Source organism: Homarus americanus, unplaced genomic scaffold (genome assembly GCF_018991925.1).
Source record: "Homarus americanus isolate GMGI-L3 unplaced genomic scaffold, GMGI_Hamer_2.0 scaffold32929, whole genome shotgun sequence".
Lineage (NCBI taxonomy): Eukaryota > Metazoa > Arthropoda > Malacostraca > Decapoda > Nephropidae > Homarus > Homarus americanus.
The window spans coordinates 48310-67399 of record NW_024737097.1 but is presented as its reverse complement, the minus strand read 5'-3'; the positions used below and the strand labels follow the sequence as shown (position 1 = coordinate 67399).

At 43.4% G+C, this 19090-nt stretch overlaps 1 protein-coding gene across 1 annotated transcript; it reads right to left on the bottom strand.

Annotated features, from left to right (window-relative positions):
* Positions 1 to 4898: 4898 nt before the first annotated feature.
* Positions 4899 to 8111, bottom strand: LOC121873352 (ice-structuring glycoprotein-like). The gene is made up of 4 exons (XM_042376902.1): positions 7977 to 8111; positions 7120 to 7780; positions 5261 to 6986; positions 4899 to 5130 (listed from the first exon to the last, which is right to left on the bottom strand). Exons 1-4 carry the CDS (start codon positions 8109 to 8111, stop codon positions 4899 to 4901), a joined length of 2754 nt encoding a protein of 917 aa, XP_042232836.1.
* Positions 8112 to 19090: the final 10979 nt, after the last annotated feature.

Below are 19090 nucleotides of genomic sequence, written 5' to 3'. Positions count from 1 at the left end.
ATCACCAATAATTTTTCCATATCGTGAATAGGACCTTGTCTTCTCTTTGATATTATAGTTCCCTTTATAGGTGTTGTTCCTTTCACTATTTCATGAATACATTCCTTGTCCTTCAGAATAGTGGATATAGTCGAGTGTGAGAAACCTAGGTCGCGTGAGATTGTTGCTACTGTTTTTCCATTCTCATACTGTGTTATTATCTTCATTTTCATCTCAAAAGTAATTGCCTGTCTCCTTTTCTTTGGAACACCACCAGCACTCTCTCTTGTATGCTTTCCAGTCATTATAAAGTCAATTAAATACGATAATAACGAAAGTTCACAGCGCGATCAGTAAAGGATACGATAGCCAAGCACTAACTAAGCGCTCCACTGAGTGAGTGTACCCACGAGGCGACCCGAGACGCGCCACCCTCTTGCCCCGGACGGAAACGTTTCGGTATAGAAAATGCGCGCGTCATTTGAAAATATTTTTGGTCACGACTGCAACGGTCGTGTGTCCCGACGGACGTACGGTCAGAGCAGGTCGTAAGTACCAATGGACGTAAGTCCATATGGTCGTAAGTCGGGGACTACCTGTATACATAAAAAACAGTGGAATTGAAAAACATAAGTATAATGGGGAGCAGTACAACATGGGTTGTACAGTAATAAGGTTGAACAAGAAGATAGAGCACAGGATTATGTCTAGTTGGCAATTATATTTATTGCAATGGTAATTACTTATCTATTTACATGATAATTTCCAATAAAACGGTTTTGATGGTATACAAGTACAATAAAAGCAGGTACTGTAAATATAGTAAGTGTTGCAAGAAATATTAATACTTAGACAATAGATATTTTTTAAGAGATGATTTAAAGGAAGGGAGCGTAGTCTTTGCTCGGATGGATGGGGGTAAGTTGTTCCACACCTTCACACCGTGATATTTTATGGAGGTCTGGGACTGAGAGGAGCGCATGGGGGGTTGTCTTAGTAGCTCTGGGTGCCTTAAGTTGTATCTCTGATTATTCCGGAACAGGAAATAATTATTGTCAAGCAAGTGATTGATAGATTTGTAAACAGAGAGGGCACAGCAGTAGGTGTTAATATCTTTGAATTTTAAAATTTTCAATATAGCAAATGATCTGTTTTTTCAAGTAGGTCATAGTCCGTACAACTCTCTTTTGTGCAGTAACCAGAGATTGTGTTTTTGAAGAGCCAGAGGCCCCCATAGTATGTGACAGTGTATCAGGTGTTGGTAAACAAGATCATGATAGATTTCTTTCATTGCTGTGAGAGTGAGTGACTGTCGAGTGTGATACATGATACAGCATTGTTTATCGACTTTACTGTGAATGGCTTGTATGTGGTTTCTCCAGTTAAGTTTCTCATCAACAATAACTCCGAGGAATTTAGTATTTTGTTCGCATTCGAGGACTGTATTACCAAGGTACAGGGGGTCCAAGTCTGGGGGTAAGTTTTTCCTTCTGTGAAAGATCGTGTAGTGGGTTTTCTCAAGGTTTAAGGTCAGTTTATTACGTATTACCCAGGCCCTGACTTTAGTTAATTCAGCGTTCATAGTTCTCATCAAGGAATGGAGGTCTGAGTTGCTGGCATAGAGATTACTATCATCTGCAAATAAGTTGTATTTTATGAGTGGGCTGGCATGGACTATGTCGTTTATGTACAACAAAAACAGTACTAAACCGAGAATGGAACCTTGGGGGACGCCATACAAGATTGGTGAGGAGTCAGATTGGTGATTATTATAGCAGACATACTGCATCCTGTTGGACAGATATGAGGTAAACCAATTGTGGGACAGGCCCCTAACGCCATAATGTTCAAGCTTTGAAAGGAGGATGGTATGGTCGACAGTATCGAAGGCTTTTGAGAGGTCCAAGAATATACCGACTGTGAACTGACTGTCATCAAAGGAATTTAAGATGTCATTAGTAAAGGATAGCAGAGCACTCTTCAGTCGACCTTCTAGCTCTAAATCCAAACTGGGAATCTGTAAAGATGCTATTGGCACACAAACATGGGCTTTAACTTAAAATCTCCTGCAACATTGCCCCCTAACAGAAGAGTTACACGATCCTTGGAAACCTTGAAAACGGAGCTGTCTTCTCTTCTGTTGAAATAAATGTCTGGGCATGCATGTACTTCAAGAACAGGCTGGTTTCATCTACATTGTACACTTATCGTGGTGTGTATCCATCAGCCTTAATGATTGCCTCTCGTTCGACTGGGTGTCGCCTTGCAGTCTCAGTATCAGCTCTGGCTGCTTCACCTACCATCTTAAAGTTATGGAGGTTTAGGCATTTCTTAAAATGTTCAAACCTTTGCTGGCATTAAAGGGTTTAACTAGCACCTTGTTCCTTAACCAAATCTTTGTGCAGACGCTTAACCTTTTTCTGAATAACCATGGTGTTAATGGGCACATTTTGCTTGGTCTGGTCCTCAAGCCACACACTCAGTAAGCATACCATACTTATCATAACATCACTAAGGTGAAAATACAGTGTACAGGCTAACAATGGAGTAGCAACTTTAGCACTAGCCCTAATTTTGTCTTGTTATCACTCATGGTTCTGACAGTGGCGGTAACAAGGCCCAATGTTTTGGCAATGTAACCCACTTTTTCCCTCATCAAACCTCTTTAACACGTATAATATTGCTTCCAATGTAATGCACATTCGTGGTCTCTTACCACCACTGCATGCTGTTGCACTTAAGGGCCTATTTCCACTCATCTTGAATAAGAAAACACAGTAGTAGTACAGTCCTGAAGAGGCAAAGCTGAATTCAAACTGACTGAAACTGCTGTTGTTGTTGTTGTGGTGGGGTTGCAACCATGGTTACCACAGAGAATCCACACAAAATAAATTCTACAATTTTGATAAAAATTTGGGCTAAAATTTTATTTTATTTTTATTTTTTTTTACAGGCATTTACCCAAACTCAATAAGGGTGAGTTTTTTGTCCATATCCCATTTTTTTTTAAACGGTGAGGGCCAATTTACGTAACTTTGAAATCTGTAATGCGGGGATGCCTGTATTAAATTCAGTATTTGTGAATTCACGATTCGCAATGATTTCCAAGAATTTTACCCTCACGATTATGGGGGGATAAGTGTATAGGAGAAACTACTGTACAAAACAATTTTTTTTTCTACTCTGATTGAAAAAATAATAATAATACAAGTATGTCTTTTTTTACTTTTATCTTCTTCGCCACTGATTGGCTTGTTAGCCGCTTGGGCGATCGGTCACGTCTCTGATTACTTTTCCTTTTCATATAACTTCTTCACCAAAAGATCGGCTCGCTAGCCGCCCGGGCGATCGGTCACGTCTCTATCACGTACTGTTGGCAAATACTGGGCATACACCGGCTCCTGAATGTACCTGAACCTGCTCCAGTGATGGTCAAGTCTTGTCTTGAAAGAGCTCACACTCGGTGCCGTCACAACACTCTCTGGTAGATTGTTCCAAGAGTTTACAACCCTCACTCCGAAAAAGTTTGCCCTCACGGTTTTCTGGACTTGCGGCTTCTTCAATCTCGAGCTGTGACCCCTTGTGGGGCGAGTGTCCGCCAGCTCCAAGTAAGGACACTCAACTGAGTAGTGCCCCCTGAGATGCTTATACACCTCAACTAGGTCCCCCCTTGCCTGTCTGTAGTATAAGCTAGGCAAGTTCAGGCACTCCAATCTCTCAGGATAGCTGAGGTGCTGAAGTGCAGGCACCAGTCTGGTGGCCCTCCTTTGAACATTTTCAACCAACTGACAGTCCCTAGCATATCTCGGGGACCAGACGGGGTGACAGTACTCCAGATGGGGAAGCACTTCACTCCTGAAGATCGTTACGAGGGACGGACCGTCTAGATATCTGAACGACCTTCTTATAAGACCCAATAATTTATTTGCCTGATTTACCTTCTTCTCGCAATGGCCCGAGAACTTCAGCTCATTGTCAACATACACACCTAGGTCCTTCTCACACACAGTCTCAACTAGTGCAGTTTCTTCAACCCGGTGGGACATATGATACGCCTCCTTACCGTTGGTATGCCCCAGGTGCATCCTCTTACACTTCGTGACATTGAATCTCAGCAGCCATTTCTTCGACCATTCCTGGAGCCCACAGAGGTCCTTCTGCAGTTCTTCACAGTCCGCTTGGTTCTTAATCTCTCGAAATAACTTGGCGTCATCGGCAAACATTTGTATGGAGGAGTCAAATGGGTAAGGTTTGTAAAGTGGATTTTCGTATAATGAATAAAATAATAGAACATATGGGAAAAATAAGGTTCGTTACTCCAATAACAAGAAAACCCTAATATCATACCCCAAAAACATGAAATCAGTTCACGAACAACAAAACAGCCTACCCACTAATGATAAATATTACACAACTACTGTAATATACTATCTAACACATTAAAAATATAAATAAAATATTATCAAGATCAAAATATGCAGCTAAAACCATTAAAGCAAATCTAAGTGAAAATATAACACAACCACTATACAGTATGCATAAGACACAGCTGCAGGCCTCAAGCCTCGCCATAGTAACCGGCCCCACTGGGGACACGTCCTCTGCCGACCCTAAACAATGCTCTCCCTCAAACTCTCACACACAAAGAAATGTTTATTCCCTCGATGTTTTGGGTCTGAGGTTAGTTTTTTTCACATTCTGTACTGTATGTACGATTGTGTGTGCATAAAATTGAATAAAAAATATAAAGAAAGGTTTGCACTGAATGATACAGTGAAACAATTCATAAGGCACAGTGGCACATCACACATGAAAAACTCATAGCATGTGCCCCACCTTCTCACATGCCTCACATAGCACAAACAACAATATAAACCCTTTTTGTCTGTGATCTGGAGATCATGTGTGCGAGTGAAACATCAAGGTGGCCCTTTCCCTTCTTTTTGCTTTAATGCCACGGTGGCCAGTTGCAGTCTTGGTAGTCTGGGTTGTGGGCAGGCAGTGGTGGCAAGAGTAGCAGCTGCAGGAGTGGCAGTGGTGGCAAGAGTACCAGCTGCAGGAGTGGCAGTGGTGGCAAGAGTACCAGCTGCAGGAGTGGCAGTGGTGGCAATAGTAGCAGCTACAGGAGTGGCAGTGGTGGCAAAGAGGCAGCTGCAGGGTGCAGTGCAGGAGTGGCAGTGGTGCGAGCTCTGAGCACCAGCTGCAGGAGTGGCAGTGGCAAGAGCAGCAGCTGCAGGAGTGGCAGTGGTGGCAAAGTAGCAGCTGCAGGAGTCAAGAGTACCAGCTGCTGGCAGCTGCAGTGGTGGCAAGAGCAGCTGCAGGAGTGGCAGTGGTGCAGTAGCAGCTGGCAAGAGTACCAGCTGGCCAGCCAAGAGTGCTGCACAGTGGTGCAGCTGCAGGAGTGGCAGTGGTGGCAAGAGTAGCAGCAGCTGCAGGAGGCAGTGGCAAGAGTAGCAGCTGCAGGAGGCAGAGTAGCTGCAGGAGTGGCAGTGGTGCAGCTGCAGGAGGACAGGCAGGCAGCTGCAGGAGTGACTGTGGTAAGAGTAGCAGAGTGCAGTGGTGGTGAGAGTAGCAGCTGCAGGAGTGGCAGTGGTGGCAGCAGCTGCAGGAGTGGCAGTGGTGGCGCAGCAGCTGCAGGAGTGACAGTGGTGGCGAGAGTAGCAGCTGCAGGAGTAGCAGTGGTGGCAAGAGTAGCAGCTGCAGGAGTGACAGTGGTGGCAAAGTAGCAGCTGCAGGAGTGGCAGTGGTGGCAAGTAGCAGCTGCAGGAGTGGCAGTGGTGGCAAAGTAGCACCTGGGAGTAGCAGTGGTGGCAGAGTAGCAGCTGCAGGAGTGACAGTGGTGGCAAAAGCAGCAGCTGCAGGAGTGGCAGTGGTGGCAAAGGCAGCTGCAGGAGTGGCAGTGGTGGCAAGAGTACCAGCTGCAGGAGTGACAGTGGTGGCAAAGTAGCAGCTGCAGGAGTGGCAGTGGTGGCAAAGTAGCAACTGCAGGAGTGACAGTGGTGTGAGAGTAGCAGCCAAGAGTACCAGCTGCAGGAGTGACAGTGGTGGCGAGAGTAGCAGCTGCAGGAGGCAGTGGTGGCAAGAGTAGCAGCTGCAGGAGGACAGTGGTGGCAGCAAAGTAGCAGCTGCAGGAGTGGCAGTGGTGGCAGTAGCAGCTGCAGGGTGGCAGTAGTAGCAGCTGCAGGAGTGGCAGTGGTGGCAAGAGCAGCAGCTGCAGGAGTGACAGTGATGGCAAAAGCAGCAGCTGCAGGAGTGGCAGGTGGCAAAAGTAGCAGCTGCAGGAGTGACAGTGGTGGTAAGAGTAACAGGCAGGAGTAGTGGTGGCAAGAGCAGCAGCTGCAGGAGTGACAGTGGTGGCGTAGTAGCTGCAGGAGTGGCAGTGGTGGCAAGAGCAGCTGCAGTGACAGTGGCAAGAGTAACAGCTGGTGGTAAAAGTAGCTGCAGGAGGACAGTGGTGGCAAGAGTAACAGCTGCAGGAGTAGCAGTGGTGGCAAGAGTAGCAGCTGCAGGAGTGGCAGTGGTGGCAAGAGCACCAGCTGCAGGAGGCAGCAGCTGCAGGAGTGGCAGTGGTGGCAAGTGCAGCAGCTGCAGGAGGACAGGTGGCAAGAGTAACAGCTGCAGGAGTAGCAGTGGTGGCAAGAGTAGCTGCAGGAGTGACAGTGGTGGCAAGAGTACCAGCTGCAGGAGGGACAGTGGTGGCAAGACAGCTGCAGGAGTGGCAGTGGTGGCAAGAGTACCAGCTGCAGGAGTGGCAGTGGTGGCAAAGTAGCAGCTGCAGGAGTGACAGTGGTGGCAAGAGTAACAGCTGCAGCAGTGGGCAAGAGCAGCAGCTGCAGGAGTGGCAGTGGTGGCAAGAAGCAGCTGCAGGAGTGACAGTGGTGGCAGAGTAGCAGCTGCAGGAGTGGCAGTGGTGGCGAGAGAGCAGCTGGGGGCAGTGGTGGCAAGAGTAGCAGCTGCAGGAGTGGCAGTGGCAAGAGTACCAGCTGCAGGTGTGGCAAGAGTAGCAGCTGCAGTGGTGGCAAGAGTGCCAGAGGAATGGCAGTGGTGGCAAGAGTAGCAGCTGCAGGAGTGGCAGTGGTGGCAAGAGTACCAGCTGCAGTGGCAGTGGTGGCAGAGGCAGCTGCAGGGTGGCAAGAGTACCAGCTGCAGGAGTGGCAGTGGTGGCAAGAGTACCAGCTGCAGGAGTGGCAGTGGTGGCAAGAGTAACAGCTGCAGGAGTGGCAGTGGTGGCAAGAATAACAGCTGCAGGAGTGCCAGTGGTGGCAAGAGCAGCTGCAGGAGTGCCAATGGTGTCAAGAGTAGCAGCTGCAGGAGTGGCAGTGGTGGCAAGAGTAGCAGCTGTGGAGTGGCAGTGGTGCAAGAGCAGCAGCTGCAGGAGTGCAGTGGCGAGAGTACCAGCTGCAGGAGTGGCAGTGGTGGCAAGAGTACCAGCTGCAGCTGCAGGAGTGGCAGTGGTGGCAAGAGTAGCTGCAGGAGTGCCAGTGGTGGCAAGAGTACCAGCTGCCAGTGGTGGCAAGAGTACCAGCTGCAGGAGTGGCAGTGGTGGCAAGAGTACCAGCTGCAGGAGTGGCAGTGGTGGCAAGAGTACCAGCTGCAGGAGTGCCAGTGGTGGCAAGAGTAGCAGCTGCAGGAGTGCCAGTGGTGGCAAGAGTACCAGCTGCAGGAGTGCCAGTGGTGGCAAGAGTAGCAGCTGCAGGAGTGCCAGTGGTGGCAAGAGTAATGTTCTGTCAGATACTTTTTCCAGGGCATACTGTTCTGCTTTCAGTTCTAATATGTTGATCAAGATACTCTCTTTGCCATCCTGGAATCACACGAATGGTTCACTTTGTTAGAACACGAAACCTCCCTTTCTCGGTAGACTATGTAAGGAAGGTTACTTCTTCCTGCTCCATTTGTGCTGTGTGCAAGCCGAGGTTCTATCAGCCAGAAACTTCTCATTTGGTCAAAGCTACACATCCGTTTGAGAGGCTCAGTATCGACTTCAAAGGACCACTGACATCATCGTGTTCTAATCGATACTTGCTGACAGTGATAGATGAGTTCTCTCCTTTCCCTGTCGCTTTTCCTTGTACTGATATGACGGCCCACACTGTAATCAAATGCCTCTTCCAGCTGTTCGCTATCTTTGGCATGCCTGTTTTTATACACCCAGACAGAGTCACCTCCTTTATGTCCTCAAAAGTTCGTGACTTTTTACATAGCCACAGGATTTCTACCAGCTGAACCAATCCCTACAATCCTCAAGGAAATGGCTACTGTGACTGCTACAATGGGGTAATTTGGAAGGCTGTGACTCTTGCACTCAAAACTCAACACTTATCCATCACCCTCTGGGAATGTGTCCTACAAGATACACATACATTACTGTCAACTGCGACAAATGCCACACCACACGAACGTTTATTGAACTTCCAGCGTCATTCAACTAGTGGATGCTCCATTCTAACTTGGCTTTCTTCACTGGGACCTTTTCGTGTAAGGCGTCATGTCAAACAGTCTAAGTACGATCCTGCTGTCGATGAGGCAGAGCTTCTTGAAGCAAACCCTCAGTATGTTCGCATGCGCTTTGCTGATGGCAAAGAAACAACTGTATCAATTCGAGATCTAGCTCCGAGAGGGGACTTGCCAGGTGTGTCTGCGGAAACTAAAGATCATGCTCTGTAGGTTCCTAACAGCTCTGAGGCACCACTTAGCCAGATCGACAAGAGTGGTCCAGCGACTCAGACCATAAGACCCGGATTTGCTGATGTGCCTGTAGTAAAACCACAGTTACCACATCAGCCTGTTGCTCATTCTCCAGAGAGTAGGTCGCCTCTACGCAGGTCTGAGTGTCTTAAGAAACCACCTAATTTTCTGAATCTCTAATTGCTGTGTGTGGTTTAGCTATGCAGATGCAACATGTATTTTTATTCATTGCTATTATGTATTTTTCTTTTAGTTGCTCAGTTGATCTTACTTAGCAGAGCAGATTGTGATGATTTTCTTAATGGGTTACATGTATCATTTTAATGTTAATTTCGTTTTAGTGATGTTTCCTGTAACTGATAAGTTATTGAGTTTGATGAGTTATGTATACAATAAAATCTCGATGATACAAGTAGATACGTTCCTTGGAATCTGCTCGAAAAGTGAAAACATGTATAACGGAGGGAATAATACAAGGGTTAAATAAGGATGCGTTCCCGAGCACTGAGTATAGCAATGGCAGTAAATAAATGCGATTCAGTACGAGCGGACAAACTGGGATAGCAGATTCAAACACTGGAGAAGGGAGAGGGTAGTGAGAAATGCTTTATGTATGTTGTATTGTCAAGTAAGAGAAAAAATTGAGACCTGCAATTGTGTTTAAATGAGGCAGAAAGACAGATCACCAACCTGGGATTTGGTCACAATTTTCGTGAGGCTCTATAGCAGCAGGGTCTACCATTAGACAACACATTATGTTTCCAATATCTTCCCAGGCAGTAGTACCTCCCTGTTTGATAGCTGCCTACTACCTACACTGGTGTTCAGTGTGGGATTTTTTTCTGAAAAGCTGATTCTTTTAGGCTCATATTTTATCAACCTGGTGCCAAATGAACCTAAATGAGAATTATGGTGAAAATGCACAAAGAAGTGTTAAAGGAATCTTAGGGGGAAAGAGGGGGAGGGAACCACCCACCCATGCTTCTCCCCCTCCTCTCTGCCAGCTGCTCCCAGATAAACATTCGTCTTCCACATACAATATACTCCTACACTTATTTGTTCTTAATTTATCTTTATAGTACTGTACAGTATACAGTTTTCTCTTTATTCAAAGACAAATTCTGAGGTTACTTGCATATAACATCTCAGTGACAACAGTTGTTGACAACCAGACTTAGTGTGATTTTCAGCCCTGAGAGTTCTGTTTCATAGTTTTTTTTATTGTTGATGTAATATTCTTTTCATAACCTTGTTAACACTTAAGGACCTTAGTTGTTCAAATGCAGCAATAACTGATTTTCTTTAAACAGTTCAGATAAGCAGTGTTATCTCCCCCCCCCCCCTCTATATGTGTGCAGTCAACCCTCACTTTACGCGGTCCCACATTCCGCGTTTCCACGTTTACACGGTGCCCTGCCAGAACCCAGGATGCTCACATTCCGCGGTGGGTGTACCCCTTTACGCGGATGAAGTATAATTTTTTTATTTAGTTCATAAAATTCATACAAATTATCCGGCCAGAATATAATTTACATTGCTGGAATTCTTACAATTTGATGATAATTTTGAATATAAACATCATAGATTTTGCATTAGACATACAAATTTTAGATACAATGTTTACTCTGAGTAAATATGTTATCTTTTGTGCAAAATATATGACATTTATATTCAAAATATTCCTGGTCTTACAAGGAATCCAGCAATGTCAATTATATTATCCTAACTTTAGTCTGATTTATTATTTATTACTAAAAAGGTAAACAGTCTGATATTCCCACACATTCATCTGGTAGGGAGGGTTGGTGGGGGGTGGGAGGGAGGGAGGGAGGGAGGGACCGGCGACCGACCACCTGGCACGGTGTGAAGAATATTTTTTTTTTTATTAACTGAAGAGGTTTGTTTTAGCTCATAAAATTCATACAAATTACCCGGCCAAAATATAATTTACATTGCTGGAATTCTTACAATTTGATGATCATTTTGAATATAAACATCATAGATTTTGTATTAGACATACAAATTTTAGATATAATGTTTACTCTGAGTAAATATGTTATCTTTTATGCAAAATATATGACATTTATATTCAAAATATTCCTGGTCTTACAAGGAATCCAGCAATGTCAATTATATTATCCTAACTTTAGTCTGATTTATTATTTATTACTAAAAAGGTAAACAGTCTGGTATTCCCACACATTCATCTGGTAGGGTGGGACCGGCGACCGACCACCTGGCACGGTGTGAAGAATATTTTTTTTTTATTAACTGAAGATATTTGTTTTAGCTCATTAAATTCATACAAATTACCCGGCCAGAATATAATTTACATTGCTGAAATTCTTACAATTTGATGATCATTTTGAATATAAACATCATAGATTTTGCATTAGACATACAAATTTTAGATATTATGTTTACTCTGAGTAAATATGTTATCTTTTGTGCAAAATATATGACATTTATATTCAAAATATTCCTGGTCTTACAAGGAATCCAGCAATGTCAATTATATTATCCTAACTTCAGTCTGAGGTATTATTTATTACTAAAAAGGTAAATAGTCTGGTTTTCCCACACATTTATCTGGTAGGGAGGGTTGGTGGGGGGTGGGGGGTGGGAGGGACCGTCCGACCATCTGGCACGGTGTGAAGAATATTTTTTTTTTATTAACTGAAGATATTTGTTTTAGCTCATAAAATTCATACAAATTACCTGGCCAGAATATACTTTACATTGCTGGAATTCTTACAATTTGATGATCATTTTGAATATAAACATATAGAGTTTGCATTAGACATACAATTTTAGATATAATGTTTACTCTGATTAAATATGTTATCTTTTGTGCAAAATATATGACATTTATATTCAAAATATTCCTGGTCTTACAAGGAATCCAGCAATGTCAATTATATTATCCTAACTTTAGTTTGAGGTATTATTTATTATAAAAGTTAAAATTAGTTTTTTCACCCAACATTTCTCTGGTAGGGATGGAAGGTGGGGGGTGGGGGGGAGGGTTGGGACCGACCGCCCATCTGGCGCGGTTGGAAGAGGGGGGAGGCAAGTTGGGGTACTTTGATTGACAGATAGTGTCGTGAAGAATATTTTTTTTTTTATTAACTGAAGATATTTGTTTTAGCTCATAAAATTCATACAAATTACCCGGCCAGAATATTATTTACATTGCTGGAATTCTTACAATTTGATGATCATTTTGAATATAAACATCATAGATTTTGCATTAGACATACAAATTTTAGATATAATGTTTACTCTGAGTAAATATGTTATCTTTTGTGCAAAATATATGACATTTATATTCAAAATATTCCTGGTCTTACAAGGAATCCAGCAATGGCAATTATATTATCCTAACTTAAGTGTTTAATTTTCTTTGTTTAAAGGACTGTACAGGTAGTCATTTTCTGTTAAACTTATACAGCAAATGTAACCATCAGTTTTCCGGCATTTTCGAAAATCCGGCACAGTCCCACCACCGAGACGAGGTAACACTCCCACCACCGATCGTCTAATGCGAAGCAACCGTATAAATTAAAGAAAAAACTTGCAGTGTGTTTAATATATTACAGTATATTATAAATAAATAAATAAACAAATAAATCGGTAAATCCATTTCAAGTCCTGTAAATGTAAAAATTTTACTCGACACCGACATTAGTTCCAGTTACCGGTAAATAGCAGACGCTTCAGTGACGTCACTAGTGTTTACACTACACCAGCGGGTAACATTTGATGACATTACTTGAAGTGAATTGGCCTTATTTTAAAAAACCAAGGATGGTTGGTAGAGGACTACTGAGTCAGTGGGTAAGTGTCACATTTGGGGTACTGGTCTTATATAGCTCAAAAGCTACTTTTTAAATGGAAATTTAGGGGGGCCGTCTTATGCACCCCGACGCCTTATAGGCCGAGATATACAGTATATATATACCGTATTTTTCGGCTTGGAAGACGCTGCATCGTGGAAGACGCACCCTGATTTTGGAAATGAAATTCTAAAAAAAAAAAAAAATACAGGTTTTAGCCCACCTGGGCACAGGCCTAGGGGGCGAAAATATAATAATAATAATAATAATAATAATAATAATAATAATAATAATAATAATAATAATAATAATTATAATAAAGAAATACAAAAATGAAAAAAAAAATATCAAGAGTGAGAAACAATATACCTGTATGTATGTTGTGTTGTCAAAGTAAGAGAAACAATTGAGACCCTGCAGAAAGTCAGATTGTCAACCTGGGACTTGGTCACATAGCAGCAGGGTCTACCATTAGACAATACATTATGCTTCCAATATCTTCCCAGACGGTAGTACCTCCTTGTTTGGTACATTAGCTGCCTACTACCTACACCAGTGAAACCATTGCTTGATGTACAGCCCTTTTGGCACAAGCACACACACCTCTTTGAATATCATCACTTAGAACTGCTTATCAGTCGTCATTTTCATCAACTTAAAAAAAAAAAAATCTGTATAAGAAGGTGAAATCTTTAATACAGCACTCATTTTATACACCTGGTCGCCTCCACGTCTAGCAAGCTGTAGCGTTTACATTCTTCCTCGTGTTTTTGTCAGCATGACAATGATGGGAAATATTTTCCAACAGTAGAAGGTAAGCAAATGTAAACATGTATATAAAAGTCTAAATAAAACAAAAAATCTTTATTTAAAAACAAAAAATCTTTATTTAAAAACCAAAAATTACAAGTAAAAAACTCAGTAAAAATAAGTCAAATTATAATTTTTGGTAAGCAAACACTAAAAATAAAAAAAATGTAAATCTCTAAATATCATGTCCAGTAAAACAGTCAAAAGCATTTTTATTCATCTTCAAATCCCGAGAAGTCGTCACTGTTGGATTCATCACCAAGCTCTGAATCATCACGGGAGGAACTTTCATCATCATCATCATCATCACTACTGTCAGTTTCGTACAACAAGTTGTCTTCAGTGCCAACAATAGCATTACTGATACCACATTTTTTGAAAGACTTAATGATAACTTTAGTTTTAATATCACACCATGACTTCAGCACCCATTCACACACTTCAGGTATTGATGGGCGTTTCATCCTTCCAGTCGGCATCATATCATGATTCCCCTCTGTCATCCATTTATTCCATTTCTCCCTCATGTTATTCTTAAAGGGCTTATTAATGCTGACATCTAGTGGCTGTAACTGGGAAGTCAGGCCACCAGGAATTTCTGCCAGCTATGTGTTAAGCCCCTTTGCTAGCCTTTTGGTGTTTTCAGTCCTGTGAGCACTAAACTGATCCCATACTAGCAGTGAATTCTTTCGTAGCAGGCCACCAGGACACTTTATCCAACCATTCCTTGACACCTTCTTCATCCATCCATCCCTTGGGTTGTACAATGACATGAATTCCATTTGGCAGGTTTTCCTTTGGTAATGTTTTTCTCTTGAAAATTAACAGAGGCGGTTGTTTGGTCCCGTCGGCACAGCAAGCTAAAACTACCGTGTAGTGAGTCTTTTCGTGTCCAGTGGTTTTAACAATCACCGATTTCATCCCTTTTATATTTACACTTTTATTAGGCACATCAAAAGTCAAAGGTACTTCGTCCATGTTCTCAATTTGACTGAGTTCGGGACAACTCTGTTTTCTAACGTTAATAATAAATTTATGGAAATCTAATATTTTCTCTTCGTATGCTGCAGGCATTTTCTGAGCTAATTTTGTTCTTGTTCGCAAACTTAAGCTTTTTCGTTTCATGAAGCGAAAACACAAACAAGCAGTTCCTTTTAAATCATCCACCCCTGTGTTTGCTGAAAACCTTCTTGCTTCCAAAATTATCATCTTCGTCGTCACTGCCAAACCCAAGTTTCTTTGGTCAAATATCCATGTTTTCAAGTTTTTTTCTAAGTCTGGCCATTTTGGTGGCACTGTACGAAGATTATGCTTCTGTTTATTGGCTTTTTTAATTCTTCCTCCTGCTTCCTCCACTGGCGAATCATCTTCTCAGTAGGTGGTGGTCCAAAGTTTCTCTCTCTTGCCCTGTTTCCATGTTCTTTGGCATATCGCACTACCTCAAGTTTAAATGCGATAGTATACTTATGTCTCCTTGATACACCTGCCATAGATGAGGGAGATAATTTGCAGGAATGAAAATAGCTTGTGACACAAGTGAAGGCCTGGTAACAGATGAACAAAATTTTCGACATTCAAGTACAGTACCGGTGTAGGAGTACGTGATATTATGTTGCCTAGCACTCAGGATGGTTGGATGGAAACTCTAGGTGGTGGTTTTCTTATATAAAATATATTGTATACAAGACAGTCTGGCGCTGGAGATGCCGTGTGGTGAGGAGCTTGGTCAAGAGACACGTTCAGTGAGTAGCGTGCTTGAGGAGGTATCTGTGTGGGAGTTTCGTTAGAGGAGATGTTGCGTGTTGCTGTCCTCCATGTTGAATGAGGGCTGGACAGTGAGGAGCTTGCTTGGAGGAGGTGTTGCGTGTTCAGGAACGTAGGCCAGAATGAATCTCAGTGGAGAGAATGCAAGCTTATATACACAGCAGCAGGAAGTAAACCCGTGGGAACTCCCCGGTTTCTTGACTCCGTTGCTAGGCTAGACGTAGCAGGTGGCGATCCCCCCGCCCGTGTTGCTAGGATATGGTAGCAACTGGTGACACCGGGCCGCTCGTTTGGTTGCTAGGATACTGTCGCATTGGAATGCGGATGTAGTTTGTAGGGGAGAGATCCACTACACCGGTACGTTCTCAAATTTCCCGAGTTTTTAATTTGATGTTTTTTATTTGGACACAAAAAAAAACCCACTACATAATTTCAAATTTCGACGGTAGAAACTCTAATTTCGACGGGTTTGAGGGAGCAAAATGAACAATACAATTCATTAATAATACGTATTATATTAAAACATACGAGGAGATGAGACGGCATTGTTTTCGTTAAGACTGCGCATGTGTAAGTGCGCACACGTAAAAACATTGCATCATCACTCTAGAATATGAAAGCAACACTTATTTACTGGTGGGTAAAATTTTTTTTATAATTTCAGAAACATTAATTAAAACATACTGTATATGAACAGTAAATAAGTGTTGCTTTCATATTCTTATGTAGAGTGATGATGCAATGTTTAGAGTACTCAATCTCTTCGTCGTCGATCATCAATGGGGCCGGCTTGAATTTGGCTATGGGTTATGACATCGAATTTCGTCTCGTTTATTTTCTATTTATTTGCATATCACAGGATATCCTCTATTACCCCAGCAGTGAGTCGTGCCATCCTTGCCGTGGACCTTCCTGGGCAGGTGACGATCTGTGTTACATCGTCGGCATACAGGACATACTCGTTGCCGACAATTGGGGGTGACAGGTCAGCCGTGTAGAGTGTGTTAAGGGTTGGTGAGAGACAAGAGCCATGAGGCACGCTGTTCGAGAGGGCCGGTAATTGCAGGATGTAGTCTTGTGTCATGTTGTGCTGTCTGTATTGTCTTGAATATTTTCTCTTGGTGGGGTCAAAAGCCTTTATGAAGTCAACAAGGGAAACGGCCAGGGATGTCTTATGTTTCTCCAGGTTTTTGTGCAAGAAATCCACGAAGCTAAGCAGTGTGATGTATAGGAGGTTCTCATATTGCCAAATTGCTGTGGATCAATTGACTGATAAATACTAGTAAATGCCCATTAAAAAACACTTAACATCTATGTTCGATGTAATGAGCTGCAAGCGCGCGTGTTACCAAAGCCACCAGGAAACAATGCTATGTTGTGTATGGGTTACTTTAACTCTCGCTACACTGTCCTCGATGATGTCCAGTGTAACTCTAATGGGAGGGTGTTCGTGGATTACATCAATAATCATAATATCACTGTATACAACACAGACAAAGTGACACATCTGATGGGAGGCAGACTTGATTATGCGACTGGGTATTGTAGGTTATGTATCTATGCTACTGTGCCGAGTAGCAACCTTGTAAATAAACTACTGTGCCGAGTAGCATTTATATATGTAATTACGTGGCAACACTGCACGTGTTATGTGGCAACATTGCCCCGAGGCTGCCATATGGCAAGGCAGTCTCAGTCTGACTTTGTGGGCCGTGCATGGCACACGCAAGTCACCACTTGTATTTCTCCTATTCGTTAATAAATGGACTTCAGTGTTACCCGGTGTTTCCCTACCCATCACTGCCTTCTTCAGGGAACACTTGGAACCTTCATGGCGCAGTGAGTAGGATCTGTGGACTTACAAGTGTGTGAACAATGGACAGTTAGCCGGCGATGTGCGGTCGATGTGCGTGTCGACTCTGTTGTGTTGTGTTGCGTTGTGTTTCGCTGTGACGGTGGCAGTGTTAGTGTCAGTGTATTAGTGTGTCTAGAGCTGAGAGTTGAGCATTGGCCTCTTTTTTGTGATACCCACGGAGCACGCAGGCGTACACCCTTCTCGTGTGACATCCGGGGAGACACTAACGTTCTCGCCTCCGCAGCGGCTCCAACCACCAAGGCCACCAGCATCTGCTGTCTCAGACACACACACACGCACGCACTCACGTACAGCTTAAAGAACTCTGTGGACTAAACAATAAGACACACCCCCTCCCCTTCCTTAGCCATCTCACTAATGTTGACGCAGCTGAGCAAACAAAGAACCATTTCGCTACTATATGCCAGACGCTCCCCCGGCTTGACACAACCACTCTCCCTGCTTACCTACCAGCCCCCCTTCCCACTGACTTAGTAGAAGAATTTGAAGTAGCAAAACGCCTGGACAAACTAAAATTAAAACGCTCTACCACCCCCATTGACTTATCAATGAAACTCTTCAAGGAGTTCTCCCCGGAGCTTGCTAAACCCCTATGCTCCATCATCAATGCTTCTCTCAGTCAAGCCAGATGCCCAGCTGACTGGAAGACCTCTTATGTATCACCAGTGCCCAAGTCAACCAGCCCACAATCCTTAAATCAGCTACGACCTATTGCAATCACCCCAATACCCAGCCTTATCTGTGAAAGTTTTGTGTTCGACTGGGCTTATGCTGATATTGCAGGAGTCGTAGACCCTCAGCAATTTGGCAACATGAAAACTTCCTCCACCACTCACTGTCTTGTCAGCTTTCTCGATTACATATACCGCCATCTCGAGAAACGAAAACGTCTGTAGTTGTCGCTTCATTGATTTCACTAAAGTGTTCGACCTAGTCGACCACAATATAATCATCAACAAAGCTATTGACCTCGGGCTTCGGAGAAGTCTTATACATGGCTTACAGACTTCCTCAGTGACGATGCTAAGCTGTACGCCGAGGGGCTGTCTCCACCTTTCAGTCACTCACCTGTGGCGTCCCCCAAGGCACCAAGATGGGACCACTCTGCTTCCTTATGCTCATCAATGATGCCCTAAGAGAAACCCCTGCTCGCTGGAAATATGTTGACGACTCCACCATTGGGATCAGCGTCAACAATTCTGCTCCCAACTATACCGCCCTTTAGGATTTATTGAACAGTCTCCAAAACTGGGCCACCAACAACCATGTCACCATCAACCATACCAAGACCATGGTTATGCACATCAACCTCTCCTCCAACATTGTCCCACCTCCTTCCATTACTCTAGGTCCGAACACACTCCAGGTTGTAGATTCCACGAAGCTCCTCGGCGTCACCATAGACAACAAACTAAATTGGAAACCACACGTCAGTGAAGTTGTCAAATCCTCCAGTTTCCGTCTCCACCTCCTCCGCCGACTCAAGTCCCTCGGAGTTCCTGCACACGAGCTCCTCAGTGTTTACACAACATTCATACTTCCCAAGCTCACCTATGACTCCCCCACCTGGTCTTCCTCCCTAAATGCCACACAATGTAAACACCTAGAAAAAGTGCAAAAGAGGGCATGCAAGATTATTCTCTCCCCTTCCTACTCCACATATCAAGAAGCGCTCAACACACTGACCCTTTCGACTCTCACTGACCATCACCACGACCTCATCTGCAAATTTGGTAAAAAGCTTCTACACCATCCTCGACACCGGCTCCTACTACCACCTGAGATCCTAGTCCGAGAATTGCTGTTCGACACCACAACCGCATCCAGCCCATACGCACGAACTGATCGCTATAAGAACAGCCCAGTCCCAACCATTGTAAAAATTATCAATAACTTGTAATAAACCAGTGTATTCACTCCCAGTAAACACTACTCCTTGCACTGTCACTATGTTGAAATGAACTGTAGTTTGAGCTTTTCCCCATCTAGTCTTATTTGTGTCACTTATGTTACTTGTATATTATTTGTAATTCGAAACCCATTCCCCAAATATGTAACTGTATATTTTCAGCCTTCCGGCTGCCAAGCTCTTTCAATAAACCGTTAATTATTATTATTATTATTATTAGAACAGTGGACT

What these genes read in the sequence shown, in the direction of transcription:
- LOC121873352 (XM_042376902.1), bottom strand. Translation starts at nt 8,111, where the DNA reads ATGCCAAAGATAGCGAACAGCTGGAAGAGGCATTTGATTACAGTGTGG. An exon ending in ATCGATTAGAACACGATGAT is followed by an intron (nt 7,781 to 7,976) that starts GTCAGTGGTCCT and finishes GTGTGATTCCAG; the next exon opens with GATGGCAAAGAGAGTATCTT. An exon ending in ACTGCAGCTGCCAGCAGCTG is followed by an intron (nt 5,131 to 5,260) that starts GTACTCTTGACT and finishes TGCACCCTGCAG; the next exon opens with CTGCCTCTTTGCCACCACTG.